The 19,291-nt window shown below is 41.9% G+C and overlaps 1 protein-coding gene across 11 annotated transcripts in view; it reads right to left on the minus strand.

The window, feature by feature from the left end:
* The window catches only part of magi2a (membrane associated guanylate kinase, WW and PDZ domain containing 2a), a 257,866-nt gene that overhangs the window by 14,331 nt on the left and 224,244 nt on the right, over window positions 1-19,291 (minus strand). For 7 of the 11 annotated variants that reach the window (XM_084909999.1, XM_084909991.1, XM_084909990.1 and 4 more), the window contains 8 exons: window positions 13,133-13,164; window positions 9,981-10,188; window positions 6,697-6,738; window positions 6,495-6,610; window positions 6,005-6,197; window positions 2,577-2,834; window positions 1,911-2,096; window positions 601-817 (listed from right to left, as the gene is read on the minus strand). In XM_084909999.1, the coding sequence (XP_084766125.1) occupies window positions 601-817; window positions 1,911-2,096; window positions 2,577-2,834; window positions 6,005-6,197; window positions 6,495-6,610; window positions 6,697-6,738; window positions 9,981-10,188; window positions 13,133-13,164 (1,252 nt within the window). The remainder of the gene's footprint in view (window positions 1-600; window positions 818-1,910; window positions 2,097-2,576; window positions 2,835-6,004; window positions 6,198-6,494; window positions 6,611-6,696; window positions 6,739-9,980; window positions 10,189-13,132; window positions 13,165-19,291) is intronic. The other 4 variants (XM_084909992.1, XM_084910000.1, XM_084910001.1 and 1 more) reach the window with 2 other exon arrangements.

Raw genomic sequence — 19,291 nt, forward strand, 5'->3', positions numbered from 1 at the left:
AAGAAACCCCATCTCTAACAAACTGCTGGGTCATCCGGCGCTGACAGAAATGGCTTGTTTTTAGTTTTGAAATGACAACCATTAAACACAACTTAAGTGAGGAAATTAAACATCACATAAAATGTTTATAATAAAAACAAACTCTCTCTCACGCTGATGAGTGCAAAGATATCTGAATACTGTGTAAAGCAGAGGGAAAGGAAATGAGGCTGTAAATTTTGGGACCCCTGTAGTTCTTGGTAAAATATTCAACAGATCTTGATAAAAAAGCAATTTATGTAAATAATTTAGCACTCCATAAGAGTTAAGTGATGTTATACAACAAAATAGTGAGCGAGCGTGAGAGATGAACAAAGAGAAGGGACAATAAGAGAGACAAAGATGAAGCTGGAAAAAGAAACTGAAAAGGGGAGAAGAGAGAGAGGCTCGAGCGCAAGGTGAAGAGAAAGAGAAAGGAGATATCTGACTCGCTCAGGGTACCTTTATTCTCAGAGGAACGGTGTTTCACCCCAGAGGCAGATAAAGAGCTAGTCTATAAAAAATGCTTCACTGCGTCATAAAAAAAAATATCAAGGCAGCTGCTTGTAAACCGACTCTTACCTGCTCTCGTGGGTGTAGGTCTGAGGTGTCGGGGCAGGAAGCTGAGTCACAGGGCTCTGGTGGGGCATGGGGTTGGGCTGGCTGGCAGAGGGGCTCGGTTCTGTCACTGCTTGGTTAGACAGGGAGGCTGCAGTGTTTAGCTGGGCCTTAGGGCTGTGCTGGTGAGCCATGGGGCTCTGCTTCTCCGAGCTGGGGGCTGATGGAGGATTGCTCACCTCTGAAAAACAGAATGTGATGTAAGAAAATCAAACCATAAGGTATCAGCTAAGGCTATCTTGTCACTATAACTTGATTGTCTTGGCCACTTGAGGGCAGCACAGCAAACCTATTGTCCTCTGATAAAGTTGATCTGCTGGAGTAACGGCGCTATTTATTTCTTTTCAACTGCTAAATCTGAGCGGAAAAGGAGATTCCTGTTTAGGTTTTCACCACATGCCTAAGGGCATATTTGAGTCTTCACTTTATTTACTATGACAGAAATGAAACAATGGCCTGAAAAAAACATCAAGTGGCCGATTAAAGCTGAGTGGTGGTGAAAGTGTTCTTGATTTGAATAATTCTTAATAAAAAATATTGATATGTATGACCTTTATTTTCTATTTTAAATAAAACACAACTACTGCCAGGGTTGGCAATTTCTATGGCTACACAATATCCTCAGCTACTTCTTGCTGTGATTGGCCAGCAGTGGAGAAGTACAATGGGTTTAAATCTATCTAGCAACACAACTGCAGCTTTATCAAAGTCTATTGTGTAATCATTTGGTGAAAGTGTGTGTTTTTTTCCGGTTTTGATCATCAGTGAGTCTCACTTACTCCTCATTGTAATGTGCATCCCTTATTGGGCCCACTAACAGTGGTCAAAAATCTACAGGTATTTCAAAATAATGGGAATACAAATGTCAGTGGAATATCAGTGGGAAGTGATGCAAAAAGAAAATCCTTTCTCGGCAGCCTTGGTTGCTGTGATTCAAGTTTATTGTGAGTAGTTAAGAGTCTCTTGTTGAATTGAAATCTTTCTCAAAAGCAACAAATGAAAAGAATCACTTGGTAAATGGGAGAAGGGAACACATTTCTCAGTGATACAGCCGGAGTGTGTTCTGTATTATTGTATTATTGTATTAGTGTTATTGTTAGAGACGTGCACTTCTGTTCCAAGCATCTGCATGCAGAGGTGTCATAAAAACAGAGTATGACTGGCTTGTGAATGTGACACAAGGCTTTGCAGCTTTCATTTAACAAAGCTAATTCAATATCTGTCATGAATCACCGTCAGCAGGTGTTTTGTGTGCGTGTGTGTCCATGTCTCACCTTCCTGTGGTATGATCCTCAGGGTGACACTAAGGCCTGCATCTTTGATCAGCTTAACGATGTCAGCGTGCGGCATGTTGACGATGGACTGGTTGTTCACCGCCAGTATCCTGTCTCCCACTTTCAGCTTCCCGCAGCGGTCTGCCGGGCTGCCCTCGATGATGCGGCCAATTTTGTGGGGCACAGCTGTTGGAGTATTCACACACGCAACAGCGGGTAAAGACGCGCTCGGCAGCAGATTGGAGGATTACGCTAGTCTGTGCTCACACACCACTCACTGCCTGACTGACTGAACGTGTCTCTGCCTCTCTCATTTTGCTATTCACCTCAGGCTTACGTAAGGCATCCAGTTTTTCTTCATGTGTGTGTGGGCGATGCACTGATGCTCAGAGCAGTGCGCCAGATATGTGTGTAACTGACGTGCTGTGGGAGGGCATGTATAATTGAGGAGCTAGAATGAGAGGCGCTTCACTTTTTACCAAGCCGTGACCTTGCCTACCCTAACCAATAAGTTTTCTTCACACTATAAAGAGACTACCTGATTATTTACAAGCATCTATGAGCTTTGCCACAATGGTTAGCACTCGAAGCAGTTGTTATGCTAAGCAGAGAATGACTGATGATGCTTAAGCACCTACTTGACTCTTTAATAATCACTGGACTCACTGTTAGTTGTGGCCGCCTCAGGCCGGTTGAGCGAGCTGATGATGACGAAGCCGAAGCCCTCGCTCTCCTTTCGGCTGATTATGACATCGCTTGGTTGTGTGTTCGAGGTCCCGTCTGAAGTAGCACCGGCGTTGCCCATGCCAGCGTTGGGAGCCTGGGGTGTGCTGGTGCTGTTGCCATACGTGAAGTCACTACGTGGGGAGCTGTGCTGCGTGGAGACAGAACCTGGGCTGCGGCCGTTTTCTGGACAAGACTCGCCTGTAGGGCGTCGCAGAGAGGAATCAGAACAGAGGTATGTAGCTGAGTTTGAGAACCCTTCCCAAATGTGCAGATTAATGTCAAAAGGCATAAAATTGTATGTTTGCACCAACAAGGTGACTCTTAAAGAGCTGTTAGCCCTAAACCTCACATCTCAACATATCTCAGCTTGGTGTTAAGTGAATTCTTAAAGGTTGAGTGAACTGCACAAGTGGAGGACAAAAGAAAAAAACTATGTAAAGCAGATGAAAAGGATCTGAAAGTCACCTCCTGAACAAAGAAGAAAAACCTGTTAGGAAATCTTTGTCAAAATTGATGAAATTACGAACAACGAAAAGTATTGTCAGCTTTAAACCATCTGGAAAGCATCTAATTGGCAACGACTTAATTTTTCAGTATAATACTGATCCCAAACACACTGCCAATGCAGTAATAGTATACCTGGATAGAAAAAAACCACAAGGTGAAACTATCAGTCATGCACAGACCTCTACGGAGACCTAAGAGGACGCAGTGTGGGATCATCTTGACAGAGAACAGAACAAAGTAAAGACAACATCCAAAGAAGAGCTTTGGATGTCCTTCAAGAAGCCTAGAGAACTATTCCTGAAGTCTACTTAAAGGAATTCCAAGAAGGCTTACAGGAGGTGCTGAAGAATAAAGGTGGTCATATCTTTATTTCAAACATGACTTTCAAGCTCATTAGAATTATAAAAACTCTGTTTTGCCTCTGCGACAGACTGGCGACCTGTCCAGGGTGTACCCTGCCTCTACCCCAATGATAGCTGGATGGATGGATGGGCTATTTTTGTCTTATATACTGTATTTTCATTTGTTTCCCACTTCCCAGCAAACCACTGAAGAAATTAGTGGTTTTATAGCTATATATATGTAAATGCTTATTTAAGATATTTTAAGACATCGGAGACCTTAAGGAGCCTAATGGGAGAGGAAAGGACTTACAAACCCTATTAACACTTACAATGTATACATTAATGATCCAGATGAAGGCCACAAGCTAAAACATATCAAAAATACATCATTGCTTCATAATACAAAAGTGCACAATGAGCATTTTACTGTTGCAGCCAGCTGAGATGGAGTTTTTTTCAGGACCCCCTACAACGGCAACCCTGCTGTGTCGCAGCATTCAAATAAGGCAGCTTTTTTCGTGTGTGGATTTTTTATTTTTTTTGATGATGTAACCCTCTAGCCCTCACATTGCTATTTTAAGTAAACCATCAGAAAAGTGTAGCAGTTAGCAGCTTACAATTTAGACTTCTGAAACACAGTAAGAACAAAAATAATTTTTTTCTCCAGTAATTTGATCCTTAACAATTTTCTGCATTTAATAAGATCGTGAAATCCTTTATTTGCAGGTGACTCCAGGTGTCAAATTATTGTGGTGCGCTGAATAATACAATATTAAGTTCTTAAATGAATTAAAGTACCTTTAAACTCTTGTTACCTTCTATCAGTGCAGTTCATGCTCGCTACTACTGCTCTTGAGAACGGCATCTCATCCCAAAAATGATGTTACAACAGCTGGTGCACCTTACAGGTTTTGTAACCAGGTGTGCGCATAGCAACAAGGCTGGAGGCATGAGCGATCTCTACATATATTTCCATGAGATGCTGTTGGAGGATCATAGAAATTCCCAGGTGGATTCCAGGGAGCTCCTGGAACAGTTTAATGCTTTGTTTCCTGCTTCCTTAATTCTTCTACTCACAATCCAGTGGTAAAGCAGTGTTGTGACACTTTGAAGTAGTGTCACTGTTACATTTTTCCATGTACAATACAGAAATGTCCATCTCTATATTGCTTTCGTACTATACTAGAGTAGCTTTGCTTGATTCACAGGATCCCCCCGTCACATCCTATATAAACCCTCAAATAATTTACTAGTATTTTTTGAAACTTTGGCCAACTTTAATATGATCATCCACAGTTTTGAAATGTTCAAGTGACATAAAATAAGTGAAAGCATAAAAGTCCCCTTCAAAGAAACTAAAGATTCCTAACTAGAAAAAAATATCAGCAGGATACAGAGTTACTTTCATAGAATCCAAAGATCATTTTGCATGTGGAAAATCTACACAGTTTTGCCAGCAAAGTGTTTTTCATCTTCCCCCTAAGCTGGAACTAGACCTCATCCCTGTGAAGAATCAAGAAGCGAACATAAGACAGCAATTCAAAACAGGAAAAGCAAAGAACAGTCACAGTGTGGTAAAACACATCATTAAAATGCTGCCTTATGTCAATCTGACCACAGCTAAAGTAGCTTCTAGCACCTCTAGCATACACTGACAAAAGTGTGCATATGCATTCTGGCACACTGACTGATCGAACCCAGTGTTGTTTTCATAGTTCACTAGTAAGCGGGGCTGCGCTCTTCTGTAGTTAAACAGTTCAGGATTTAAACTGTAAATGTGAGGCTATGACAAGCTTTGTTATCATTAAAAGGTTTGAGCCCACATTTAGTATTTCTTTACCCAATGAGTGCACAAATTATTATCACATGAGGAGGAAAATAGTGAAAAAAGCCAATGATTTGTGCAAAATGTGGGTCACTGGGTGCGGGCTAAAGTGTGAGCTCGGAGTAGAGAGAGTCTGACACTTCGTAAAGTGCCAGTGGGAGTCAGACAATTAGGATGGAAGTAAGGGCCACACAAGAGGCCAGGCATGATTCAGACAGTAGCCTTTGGTGGAGAAGAAATTGACAGACAGGGCGGACTAGAGTGGGAAGAATTGGATTGGTGAGAGGAACATGTGCATGTGTGTGGTGGAGGGCGTAATAATGAGAACAGGACAGGCTGTAGTTCAGAGGAAGAAGCGCCAGCCCAGTCTCCACGGTAAAGAAGCTCAAGTAAGGAAAGGGAGCGAGAAATGTGTGTGCGTGAGAGCGAAGGTGTGCTAATGTGTTTTTCAGAGAGGCTTCAGCATAATTACTCAGAGATTAGTGGTTCGGTTTTCTGACTGATTAAACCTGAATCATTACAGGACATGAATGAGACCAGGAGAGGTAATAGAGGAGGACGAGAACAGACAGAGGAGTGGCACGCTGCACACTTTTATAATCCAGAGCAGTACATTTATGCTGTGTTAAACAGTGGATTAAAACAATCTATAAAGAAGGAATCCCAGATTGATGACTTTGCTGTTTCCTCACCTGCCGCCTGAACCCTCCTCCTGATAACCAGATTCACCTGGCCGGTACGCGCTGCCCCGTGCATCAGGTCAATGACATATCTGTGTGGCTTCCCCACCACTGGGATTCCATCAACAAACAGCAGCTCATCGCCGGGCCGCAGGCGCCCATCTAGATCCGCTGGACTCTTCTCGATGATCGCCCCGATGAGAATCTGTTTTTAAACGCAGGCTGTCAGAAAGATTTCGGACTCATAAGCCCCGAGACTCCGGAGTGTAGACTGTGTGGGTCACATGCAAGTGGGTGTTAAGTGGTTGTTATACTGACACATTAATAACTCAGTTACATGGCTAAAATATTGTTGTGTTACAGTAAAAAACAGCAATAAACACCAAAGCAGCCACAGCCAGCACTCTCTCAGGGGGCAAAGGTCAGGTTAGGTGTTCACAGTGTGTGTAGTGGGTTAAGAGAGGAGAAAATGACAGGGTTCCACGCCCACTGCCATACGAGCCTTCTCACGCGTCTCCGGACTCACAGGCTGCCCCGCCTCATCCCCGCCCAGCACCCGGAAACCGAACCCGGACTTCTGTCGGCGCAGGTGGACCTCGATGTCCTGGTACTCTCCTCCTGAGGCAAAACAAGAGGAAAATAATTAAAGTCCTGGCCTGACAGTGTGCGGAGCTCCAGTGTCCCTGTAAGGAGTATGTGTTTACCTGAAGAGTCCAGAGGAAAAACAGTCCTTGGCTGCCCAGGATCTAGATTAAAAGATGAAGACAAAGGACAGGATGTCCCTGTAAACAATGCAAAATGCACAAAAAAATGCTCATACACATCCAAAGAGTACACCAGTAAACACAGACACTCCCATAAAGGCTAGAAACAAGGCAGAAAGGCCCTGCCTCAGCATTATGTCACTGCAGAATTTCAGCATCATCCATAAAAGTCGGGAAGTGCTTACAGCGTGTAATATACCCATCCCTTATTTACAGCGTGAGGTGGGGTGCAAGCACTGATCTGCAATCAGGAGCTTTGCACGACGCCATGATGTGCAAAAGTAGTGAAATGAACTCAACCACAGACAAGTGGCTGTGAATGAAAAATTGATTCCAGTTGTGTTTTAATCATAGTGAGCGCTCTGCTGCAACTCCACAGGAATGATGAGAAAAAGAGAATCAGGACTACAGGTGAGCAGAGCGAGGCAGCTATTACCACAAAATATACAGTTCTGTTTATAGAGAAGTGGTGGATTTCTTCAGTATGTCTATATTTTTTCTTTATATTCTAAGAACAATCAAAATTACAAAGTCAATTTCTACACTCAAAAACATCAAATTCAGGAAATAGGTTCAAGTATATCTGTATTTTTGGGGGTAGTTTATAATATTAGCTCACTGTTAGCTTGAATTAATTAATTGAGTAAACCCAAAAAAGTCAATCAGGCTGGCTGACTAGATAGCATGAACAAATAAACAATGCTGTTAACAAAACTTTACATGCACTTACTGGCCACTTTATAAGGAGTACACCTGTTCCTCTGGACTTGAATAACTTTGCAAATATCTAATCAGCCAATCACATGGCAGCACCTCAATACATGTTGGCATGTAGACGTGGAGAATCTACAACATGTGAACCTTTAAGCAGATGGGTTACAGCAGCAGAAGGCCGTACCTGGTGCCACATTTCACATGGGCTTACCAAAACTTGACAATAGAAGATTGGAAAAATGCTGCCTGGTCTGATCAGTCCCGATTTCTGCTGCAGCATTCAGATGTTGGGGTCAAAACTTAGCGTAAAACTCAGACTGCTGCTGCTGGTGGTGTAATGATGTGGAGGATAATTTCTTGGTGCCTTTTCAGTCCCTTTGTACCCACTGACCATTAGTGAAACCCGACAGCCTACCTGAGTACTGCTGCTGACCATGTTCATCCCTTTATGACCATAATGTACCCATCTCCTGATTTCTGCTTCCAGGCATGCCTCCAAGTTCAAATCATCTCAAATTGGTTTCTTGAGCAATTGGACCCCACAGTCACCAGATCTATTTCTCCAACAATCTACAATCACGCAACTTCAGGATATAGTGTAACAGAAGATTCTCATCATGGATGTGCAGCCAACAATATAATGGAAAAAATAAAGAAAAGGTCGAAACTGTACACACAAAACTCTAAAGTGGTGAAATTGGTCATCAGCTGTTAAACTGAGCAGTAGTGACGTATGGCTAAAATAACACGCTAACAGGTAAGGACATCTGGATCAGATAACTAGCTACAATTGAAAATTATGCCAAAAGTGTTCAGATGCAGTTTAAAATAAGCTCAGTTTAACAGATTTAAAGATCAAGAATGTTGTGAACAGGTTTTTAGAGTCCGTCTGACAGGGCTGCAGTAGTAGATGTAGTCAGATGAAAAAAGGTTGGGAGCACTGGTCTAAACAATCTTCGAACAATCTTCTTCAAAGATACAAACACACACACACAAAATCTCGAGTGGTTTCTAGCAATGCAGCCTGCTTGGGATTTATTCACTCAGGATCTCACATGTCTGTCTTTGAAGTGTCTTTGACTTTAATGCGTATGAAACTGTCAAATTATATTTAATAAAACACAACAAAACAGGAACACCTGCTTTTCCCTGTCACACTGAATAATCCACAAAACCTACTGTGACCATTTTTAATACAGGCTCATAAAGCTGAGAATGTATGCTAAAGAGTTTGAAATACCTGATCCTATACCTCAGTCTGTTTATGTAATCGCTGACATTAATTTATTAAGGGTCAGAGAAGACTGAACTTAACCAGAGCTGACGGAGTCTGGGATGGCCTGAGGTTGTGATGCTAAATAAAAGGTCACACCCAGCTTTACCTACACCAGTGAGGCGGTCAAATGGAGCACTGCTAAAATCTGTCTGTGTGTTTTTCCTACTGAGCATTACCAGGCACAACCCCTGACCTTTACTGAGAGGAAGGCAGCAGTGATCACGGCATCCGCCACAGAAGAGGAGGAAGCGACAGTGAGCGAAACAGGAAGATTTGATGAGAAGACTTTCTGACAGCCATGTCCTCTTGAATAGCAGGTACCTCATATACAGCAGCCTTAACAATAAAAACTTTACTGTAACTTTACTATAGCAATATCCTCCAATAAACCAGAGGAAAGATACTGTCATGCCATGAATCCATGAGACTTGTTATCAGTTATATGCAAGGCAGATGTTAACCTCTAAAGAGAATCAGTGAAGAAACTGGCTTACACACCACTGTGAGAGTGGAAAAGCCAACTCAACATAATCCATATTTCACTATGTGTTTCCCAGAAACACATTTTACTTTCAAGTAGGAATCTAAATGACAAAATAAGAGCATAATATGAAAGAAACACAATAATACTTAATGTAAATGTCTATTTACAGAATTTAAGACCATAAAAAACTAATTCTAGTACCTGTGTGCTATGATAACATAGATCTGTGATGTTACTAAAATCCTTATTCTGCAAATTCAAACATGCATAAAAAGCATGTCCTACTTTCTACTGATTAAAATGCTCAACTGAGCAAAAGAATGATGTATGCACAATCGCAATAATATGTTGAATTTTATAATTTTACAAGTCACGGGATGGAAATATAACTGTGCAGAAGCACCTGTCTGATTATTCAGGGACACTTCTCAGTTTACAATGTGAGCTGGAAGAAGATCAGTGTTTCTAGTTATCTGCACAGCTTCTGATTTTTATTTTATACTGGTGGTTATTGTGTGGAAAGTTCAGACACAGATCTTCAGCTCTGAAGAAAGAGGTCAGCGAATTTTAGAAGACTTTTTCAGATTTCTGTGGAGCAACAAAAGTGACAATGAATCACTTCTGTGATTGAGAGAAAGAGTGATCGCTCTTCACTCCTCTGCCTTCCCTCGTAGAAGCTGGCCTGCTTGATTTCTAGAGAGGAGTGTGTTTTCACAGCACTTCACCTGCAGTATCAACGCTGGTACTTACGCCTACTCTCAAAGATAGCCCTGGACTTCTCATAAAGGTCATATGGGTCTGGCTTTGCCAGGGCCAAGGCCTCGGAGGCAGACTCAGGGACTGAGGCCCTGTGAAGATGGTGTGTTGGGAAGGGAGCGCTGTGGGGGATAACAGGAGCCGACAGGCTGGTCTGAGCAGGGCTGCTCTGGCCCTGCTGGGACTCCCACTGCTCCAGCACCTGCAAAGCACAGCGGCATGAGCGGTCAGTATTTCCCTTCCTGCTCTCCCACTCCTGATGATTGATTTCATCCTCAAAATCACAGTAAGAACCGTAAACTCCTAGGCACGGTTTCGTTTAAGGAGCTGTAACAGTTCACTAAACCCTGCCGCGCCCATTTATGGCTGCTACACCCGTCAAGCTTTGCCTGCTCGCACATATTTACAACTTAATAATGCATGTCTATTTTCAGAGAAAAGTAAGGAAAACTACTCATTTCTAACAAAAAAAATTATGCTTTCGACTCACAAAAAGGTGCCTGTCAATTTACATGTTTTTATGTAACCGTAACATCTGTCTCCTGATTTTAAGATTAAAACATGTGGTGAAAGAAAAAACATACTGGAAAAGACTTGATGCTTTTAGCTTTGGCAAAAAAACAACTCAGGAAACTGATGATGATGCCCTGGGCATAAAAAAAGGACCAAAGTGTGTCAGTTACAGACTCACTTGAACTCCCCGTTTACTGTTTTTTCAAACTATTTTAATGATGATGTGTATTCAGAATTATAATTTTACATCTCTGATTGAAACCATCAGGAATGCAGCATTTTGCAAAGTCAGCCTTTGCCTTGTATTTTTGAGATAACTATGACACAACTAAAGAAAATACCCCAAATGTGACTACAATAGGCAGCCCTGCTAAAATATTTTAACATCTGGGAAAGAACAAAGCTTGACAGGCCTGCTGCACCTAATTGATGTGGTTCAATATTTCCTGTTAGGGGGCAGTGTTTCGCCAACTGTCAATTTAAGCATGTTAGTGAGGTTAGTAGTAGAAATAAGCAAAATACTGCCAGCTGTTTCTATTTGGCATTCAGATCACAGTGTTTATGGGGATGTGTGCAGGGAGGAAAGCATCTGACATACGTGATTAACACATCTAGATGGACATTTAAAAAAAATGATAGTGGATTCAAAGGGCCAGAGCAAAAGTTATTCTCTATCTGTAAGGTAGAGTGTGGTATATAATCAGAAATCGGATAACTTTCATCCAGAAAGACATCTGAAAATGTGCTGTCAAGCTTTGGAGGTGACAAAGGCAGTTTTGACATCACCAGTCAAAGTGTCAGCCTTGATGTGTCAGATAAGCGGGGCCGCCTGAGTCATGGCATGACACTAAGCAGATAGCCAAGATGACATGTTGACATGTCAAAAAAGGGTGAGCGACAGATCTGGAGGGAACAACAGGCCTTTTGAAAGCGAGACGGCGAGATTGGCTGCATAGTGCCACACTTTAATACTGAGAAATGCAGGTCATCTGGTTCCAGATGTACCGAGAATAAATATCAACTTCATGGAAGCTCTGGTCAGGAATGAAAAGCAGCTCCGCTCTTTGCAGTTTTCAGTCGCGTCTGCTATTGATGTGAAGCACGTCTGCATAGGGCAGGCTGCTGAGACTGGGGACCTTGTTAAGGCGGGGAGTAGACTTCTGCATCCTGATCTCTCTTTCACTCTGTCTCTTCTTATTTGAGATTAAGACACTGAAGCAAGCACACTATGGCGATGATCTACTTGATCACATGAATAGAGCGCACTGCAGGCTGACAGCATTGCTGAATGAAAAACACCTGCATGTGTTGCCACATTAAGCACTGTTCTCTGTTACCTACAGTATCGGCTGAGTTTGATTGGCAAATCTTAATAAGCTCATTTGCAAATAAAACTCTTGGGAGTTGTGGGGTGAGTGTTTGCAGGACTGTAGGTCAATATGGCAATTAGGAGATTTCCTGTCTTCCCTTATTAGCCAAAGTCCTCCATATTTCATTCTCTGCTGCAGAAGTATTCCTTTAACAAATTACACCTAATTATACGAGTACTAAAGTCTAGTGTCGGGGGCTTCAGCAGCTAAAAGAGAGGGGCAGGCGCAGGTGGGGCATCCAAAAAGGTGAACAAACAAGACAAGAGAGAGGTTGTGTATGCTGACTGCTGCACTACAAAAGCTCAGAGTTTAGGATTACAATTATTCTGAGAGAGATGAAAGACGATGATTGTGTTGAGATGGAAGGAGAAACGCTGAACAATGAGGGGATTTCAGCAGACAAAGCATCTTAAAAGCTGCACAACTGAGGTTTCCTCTGATGTTAGTTGGGAACTGGAATGGGGACAACATTAGCTGGGGTCAGGGACTGGTCAGAGCAGTGCTGGGAAGATGCCAAGGCATGAAAGGAATATGAGGGTGACACAGATAAAGCAAAATGAATCTGATCTGAGAGGGTGTTTGGTGGACAGAGTTGTTAGAGGCCTGTAGGGACAGCAAATGACAGTGTAGTAGTGTATTTATAACAGCAGTGGAGGCAGGACTCGGAGCTAAAGGCAAGTTTGCAGAGATGCCACATGACGGGTTTTTGCTCTACTGGGTGAAAAAAAAAGAAAAAGAAGGTGAAAGATAAATGACCGTGGAAGAAAAGCAGGGTATAGATGTGCAGAAAAGCTTTTGAAACATTTTGCCAAATGGACAAATGTTATGAAATGAAGATTAAAAAGGGGATGAAACATATCTGGCTCATGCCAAAGCACTGAACACAGATGGATAGCAGCACTAGAGCTGTAGCATAATAGTCCTAATGTCCTGAGTGTAAATTACCCTGATGGCACCCAGCCAGGCTATGAATCACGCCTGACTTGGAGGATACAAGTCTAGTGATGTTATGAGTGGGCTATTTGGTCTTTCTGCCATCTCATAACGATAAAGAAGGGCTGAATATCATAAGCGGGACACGGACATATAGTGAGTCATCAGTGGGGGTTAGTACGACGGACAAAAGAGCAGACAAGTCACTGCTAAATTTAGAGTTTTTCCAGTTAGCACATACGTATGCACACTGCAGCCACTGGTGGTAATCTACAGAATAAAAAAGCAGAAATGTGGATAGTCTGGATTTCTGAGGATGTTGCATGTTACCTGCTTAGGGGTCTTCCAGGGTGAATAGTGACCTGTAATGTTGAGAGAACAAAAAAACAACTTATGTTTAGACGGAAAAAGATGAAAACCGATCATGAGATGTGAGGCTTATTTTTACCCAACGAAGCCAGGGTTTCCAGGGTATATCTTAGAGGATAATAAAATGAAGAAAACATCTGAATTAAATTTAAACCAAATGAAGACAATAATGGGACACGACAGCAGTGTGTGTGAGTGGTAGAAAGGACGAAGAAAAGGACATCTGAAAACATGATGAAAGCACAAAGCAAGCAATGGCAAATACATTTCTATTGAGGCAGAAACCAACTGTGAATGTAAAGTGAGATTAAAATAAGACCTGAGAAAATTCACTGCTGCACATACAGAGTATTTGCTACTGATAAAACGTGATTTTTATTCTGATTTGGGGATATCAGGTAATAATGTTTGCATTCTGTTAAATAGAAAGCGAGGCCAAACTTTATGCTGATGCATTTTAAACCTGCGTTATTATATTTATAGCCACTTGGGGCAGCGGAAACAAGCTGTAAACACAACACTGACAAATTATTACATTATTACACAAGTATTCCGAAAGGAAATTCAAATCTCCTCAGCTGCTAAATGCTCATCTATGAGCAGGTGCGATTATTAGAGAAATCAGCTGCATGCTTGCTGAACATTTTAGGCCATAAATCCAAATCAGCTGCATGAATAAAAAACATTAAAATGTAGTATTACAAATCCCGATCCTCACAAATACAGACACTCTGGTTTTACTAATGTGACAGAGACAAACTGTTCTATATCATCATGTACTGCACATCAAATGCCACTAGAGGACAGTCTACTGGTGACACAGGCTCCAGAGCTCAGTCAGCTGTGACAGGTAAAAAATATAAAGATGACTCACTGATAAATGTGCACCAGCCAACACACTTGAACATGTGAACACTTAGCCTCAAGAGAAAAAGTCATGGATACAGATGTAATCCTACAAACTGAGTCTTCAGTGAGCTCGCTGACTTTCAGTGTTTCAGTGTCTGTCACATGGACAGCTGTCAGCAAGTCATCCAACAATAATCAAGATAAAGGTGGGGGGTCTTAGTGGAGATTCAATTCCTTTGTGATTAAATAAAACTTTTAATTCAGATTAAGCTCAGATTGAGCATCAGAATGGGGAAGAAAGGTGATCTGAGTGACTTCAAATATGGGTTAGCTATTGGTGCCAGACAATGTGATTTATTTTAGAAACATGTGCATCTGCAGGGTTTACAGAAAATCCTCCAAAAAAGAGCAAATATCCACTGAGCGCCAGTTCTGAGTGAAAATGGCCTTCAGTGGTCAGAGGAGAATGAGCAGACTGCTTTGAGCTGTCAAATAAACACTCATTGCAACCAAGGTATGCAGAAGAGGATCTTTGAACGCAAATCTTAAAGCAGAGACGCTACAGCAGCAGAAGACCACAGCTAAGAACAGGAAACTTAGGCTCCAATTCACACGGGCTCACTACAAACAACACAAAAACATGCATCCATCCTGCCTTGTGTTAACCATTCAAGCTGCTGCTAGTGGTGTAATGGTATAGGGGATATTTTCTTGGTACCCTTTGGGCACATCACAGCCTATCCCAGTACTGTTTGTGACCATGTCCCTCCCTTTATGACCGCAGTGTACCAGTCTTCTGATGGATGCTTCCAACAGGTTAAAATGCCGTGTCACAAAGCTGAAATCATCTCAAACTGTTTCTTGAGCTGTACTCAAATGGTCTCCACAGTAACCGGATCTAAATCCTATAAAGCGTGGATGTGCATCTGACAAATCTGCAGCAGCTGTGCAATGCTGTCATGTCAGTATGAAGCAAAAATGTTTCCAGCATTTTGATGAATCGATGCCACGAATAATTCTGGCAGTTCTGAAGGGAAACGTTGGCCCAACCCAATACTAGCAAGGTGTAGCCAATGAAGTAACTGGTGAGTGTGGGCTACTGGGTAACCAAACATTTAAACGGTGGTGTACATTAAATAATATGAATTGTTTTCAACTTAATAAATTAACAATTCTAAATTTTCTAAAGGCAACTAGTTGCTAATTTGTCTAACTACATAACCACCCAGCTACAATGATTTACCATAAAAACCATCACATATCCTAACCCCAGGTGACGTTTCACACCAGGAAGGTATGAAAAAAATTAACCTAGGTCTAAATCTGTTCATCTAAAGGTAACTAGGGGATCTAGAGGTAGTATAAAAGAACTGAACACTCAACATGAATCCATCGTTTCAGTTTTCACGTGAAATGAGGAAAGGCTGACCTCACTCAATACCTCTGATCAATCTTCAGCAAACATTTCATTAAAGCATTCAATATCAGCACTCAGCAGGACGGCAACTACGCTAGGCAAAGAGACGTTTGTGAATATATCACTGATCTGTCAGTGCCTACAGCAATAAAACTCTGACTTTCACTTAAGTAAGTTCAGGGTGACCATAAAGTGGTTTTAGTTTGCAATGCAGTGCAGCAAGTTAAGAACATACTTTCTCCTTTCACTTCCCAATTCATCTTGCTTTGACCTTTAAAATGTTATTCCACACATTTCAGCTGCTTACAATGTTGTCCAAGCACAAGAACCAGAATTCTGAGTTGAGCGATGAAAGAAAATCATCAGTAAAAAAGTACAAGACATGCAGCAAGCATCAAACACTTGTATATATGCATTCATATACATGCAGACACAGAGTAATGAAGCACTTTTCTTTAGTCCAATTCACAGGAGCATATTAAGAAAAGGTGCATTCTCCATCTTCTTTATTCACTTTTTCTTTGTCTTGTCTTTCAAGTGCTGCCACAGTCTTCCCTCTGGGAAGCTTCAAGCACATGCAAATTGAGGGATCAAATTAAAGGGTGACTGCTCGAATTATGCGCCAGCCTTCCCAGTCTTGGCCTGGCTAGACTCCAATCGCACTGTAAAAACATTCGTCTCACTGAGCCACTAGTGGAATGGTGACAACATGGAAATTAACAAAGGCTACAAAGAGAACTCCAGCAATGTTTTTCAGAGCGCCGGCAAAACAAGCCAAATAACATTTTTAGAAACAAAACAGTTACAGGAGCTTATCTAAAACTCAATAACAATTTCACTTTCAATGCACATGGGAGCATTTTTATCAGCGCAAAACAAGAAAGACTTTTGAAGTGTTATAACTTGAGGGGCAGAGAAGGATTTTTGCTTTTATTCCCAAAGAAGGTGAATCAATGAACAGCTTTCCAGAATACCGAGATATGAGTCTTTGTGGAGGGTACAGTGAGCAAAAGAGGCAACAACAGAGCAGTCCTCCACATGGGTAAAAGAACCTGAGATAAGCCAGACCGACAGAAAGAGGGTGCACTACCTGGCATCACTGACGGAGGTGATCCACGGGTTAAAGACACTGTTAGCTCAGGCATACCAGACATTTATGCAGGCGTAGGTGTCAAAGTGCCCCATGGCTAGAAGTTGAGAAGGGGTGAGCAACTGAGAGAGAACACCAAGAGAGAGAGGGAGGGCAAAAGGAGCTGTCCGTGGTGCTGAAAGCTCTTAGCCCAAATGCTAATCAGATCTGTCAGCTCAGCTACAGAGAGCTACATGAACCCTGCAGCGTCCAACTTGCACTTAAGTTCTGAGCTAACTGGTGTCCTGTCCTACTGTATGCGTCAGCCTTTTCCAATATAAGTATAACAACAGCAATACACATCAGTAAAAGTGCACAGGTAATGACTGCGTCTGACTCCACTCCAGCCATGGCACAGCTTCAGGTAATAGTGAAGGGCATTTGGTTGAAGTTGTGCCTCATTTTCAATTCCTGGTTTCTGGGCAAAACTCTTTAATTAGAGTTTGGAACTGGAAATGTTTCCAGAGATGCTGGAGCTGGCAGGGACTTCACAGAAAGCACTGGTTCTCAAAAGCGCCAAATTAAATCTTACATGTTGGCTCATTAAAACCTGCTGCTGTCAAAATTAGCTTCCAATGGGGAAAAAAATGGGTGAATGTCATTAAAAAAAACAGCAAAAAATATCAGCAGTTGTGTTACTGTTTGTTCAGAACATAGACTGTATTTAAAGTTCTGTATTGAGAGTTCTTAAGTGCCTAAAACCTGCATTATATGTAGTGACCATTAGGGGGCTCCTTGGGTTACCAAAAGTAGTCTAATTAAATAAAAAAAAACTGACAGAAAACAACCCTATTTCTTCCTTGATTTTGGCTTGAGTAAATGTTTAATTTTTATGAATGTGATGGGTCTTCGGTTTCTCAGTTCACTCAGCCGTAGCCATGCAAGCCTAGAGACCAGATATCTGGCAACCACTGATTGCAATGCACATTCCCCAACTGGTTGCTGAGTTGTTGCTGGATGTTGTTATGAAATTTGTTCCTAAAACGTGAATGAATCAGGCCTTAAGACTGGTCGGTGATCCCCTGGCAACTGCTGGTCGCTAGGGAAAAGTGTGTATTCTTCAACTGATTGGTGAATGGTTTTTAAAGGTTTTGGGCAGTTGCTATTAACACTAACTATGGGTGACTGATGAAATCTGCTGGTACCCAGTAAAAGGGCAAGGGTTTTTTTGGTGAAGCACTGTCTTTCCAACTGATTTTACCCAGCCAGCAACAGCCAACAACTTGCAGCTACCACTTGCCAAACGGTCCTGAATTGCACATATTTCCCTAGTGACCCAGAGCTTGCCAAGAGGCTGCCAACTGGTCTCTTGGCCAGTGTGATTGAAGCATTACTTCTGGGGAGAGGTCTCAAAATAGAAGAATTGCTGTAGGATATCCACAGATGTGTAAGGAGACAAAACAGGGTGGTTGCCAATAAAATCACCTCTTACAGCTCATTAAACTGTGACCGGTGTGAGACTCGCAGCACCACCTGTGAGATTTGAGTTGCAGGTCTTCCCTGACCCAACGTGCTCAAAAAGACGAGCTGTAAACATTAGCCAAGCTATTATCCATTGTAATAAAACTGTCATAATGCTGCTGAAATGATGATCTACCTCTTAACATATAGCAATTTGGCTCGCTTCTTTAGCCCACTGGAGGCTGGCCACACTTTCTAATTGAGCTGGCTGTTTTTTGTGCCCCACAGCAGAGTAACAGAAAGTGGGAGAGAGAGAGAGAGAGATGAGAGGAACTGACTGATATCTGTCACCAAACAACTGTCATGCTTCAGTCTCTGACACGTTCTCCAAATATTTGCCAGTTCAGGGCCAGGCACACAGCTCATCACTTTCACTGAAATGGCAATCTGATGCGGAGGACTGAACGAGCACCACAAGCTTAAGTTTAAATAGTGTGTATATGTGTGCATATGTTTGGATTTTTTAATGGCCACTCTTTAATCCTGCAGACAGATCTACCACCTTGTGACAAAGAACACACACATATGCACAAACACACACACACACTTAAAGTCAACTGGAAGTGAGATTGACAGCTTTTATGCTTTCATAACACCCACATATTTCACAAACTCCCACAACCACAATCCGACAATACTGTTATGGCTTTTTTATGATGGTGTTACTATGACAACACACTTCTAATGTCCAGCATCAAAGATCAAGAATGGCTAGTGAGGCGAGGAAGGTTCAATTACAGGTTCCCCTCACACACTCAGACAGTGCATCCTGTTTGTGTCAGTTCCATAGCTGTATGTACAAACTAGAAAGAAGTAAAGTAACTCACTGAAGTAGAAACCAGAAGGAGCACAGGAAAAATGCGACTTCACAGGAAAAATTAAAAACAAAGAGAGTTAGCATGATCAACTCTTTGTTCAGCAAGCCTTGCCTTGCTCAGCTTGGTGTTGTCATGGACACAGAACCGAACATTTACTACTGTAATGCAAAGTGCACATGACTTCTCGGCTTCGGAAAGTCATTGTCGCACAGAGAAATAGAGTAGTTTTACTCACCTCTAACAAAAGAGGCTGTTACAAGAGAAGGTGGCAATTCCTGCAATACTGCATATTTAAATGACGAGGGTCAGAAATGATAAGATCTGCTGTCAGTACAGTTTAAATAGTAAATGGTGAGTGGACTGGCTCTTAAATTTACAAACGGACCACTTTTTAAAATACATGTTCATCCATTCATGATAAGAATTAATACAATGTTTTATTCACA

This window comes from Perissodus microlepis, chromosome 17 (assembly GCF_051167445.1).
Source record: "Perissodus microlepis isolate ML-2025 ecotype Zambia chromosome 17, ASM5116744v1, whole genome shotgun sequence".
Lineage (NCBI taxonomy): Eukaryota > Metazoa > Chordata > Actinopteri > Cichliformes > Cichlidae > Perissodus > Perissodus microlepis.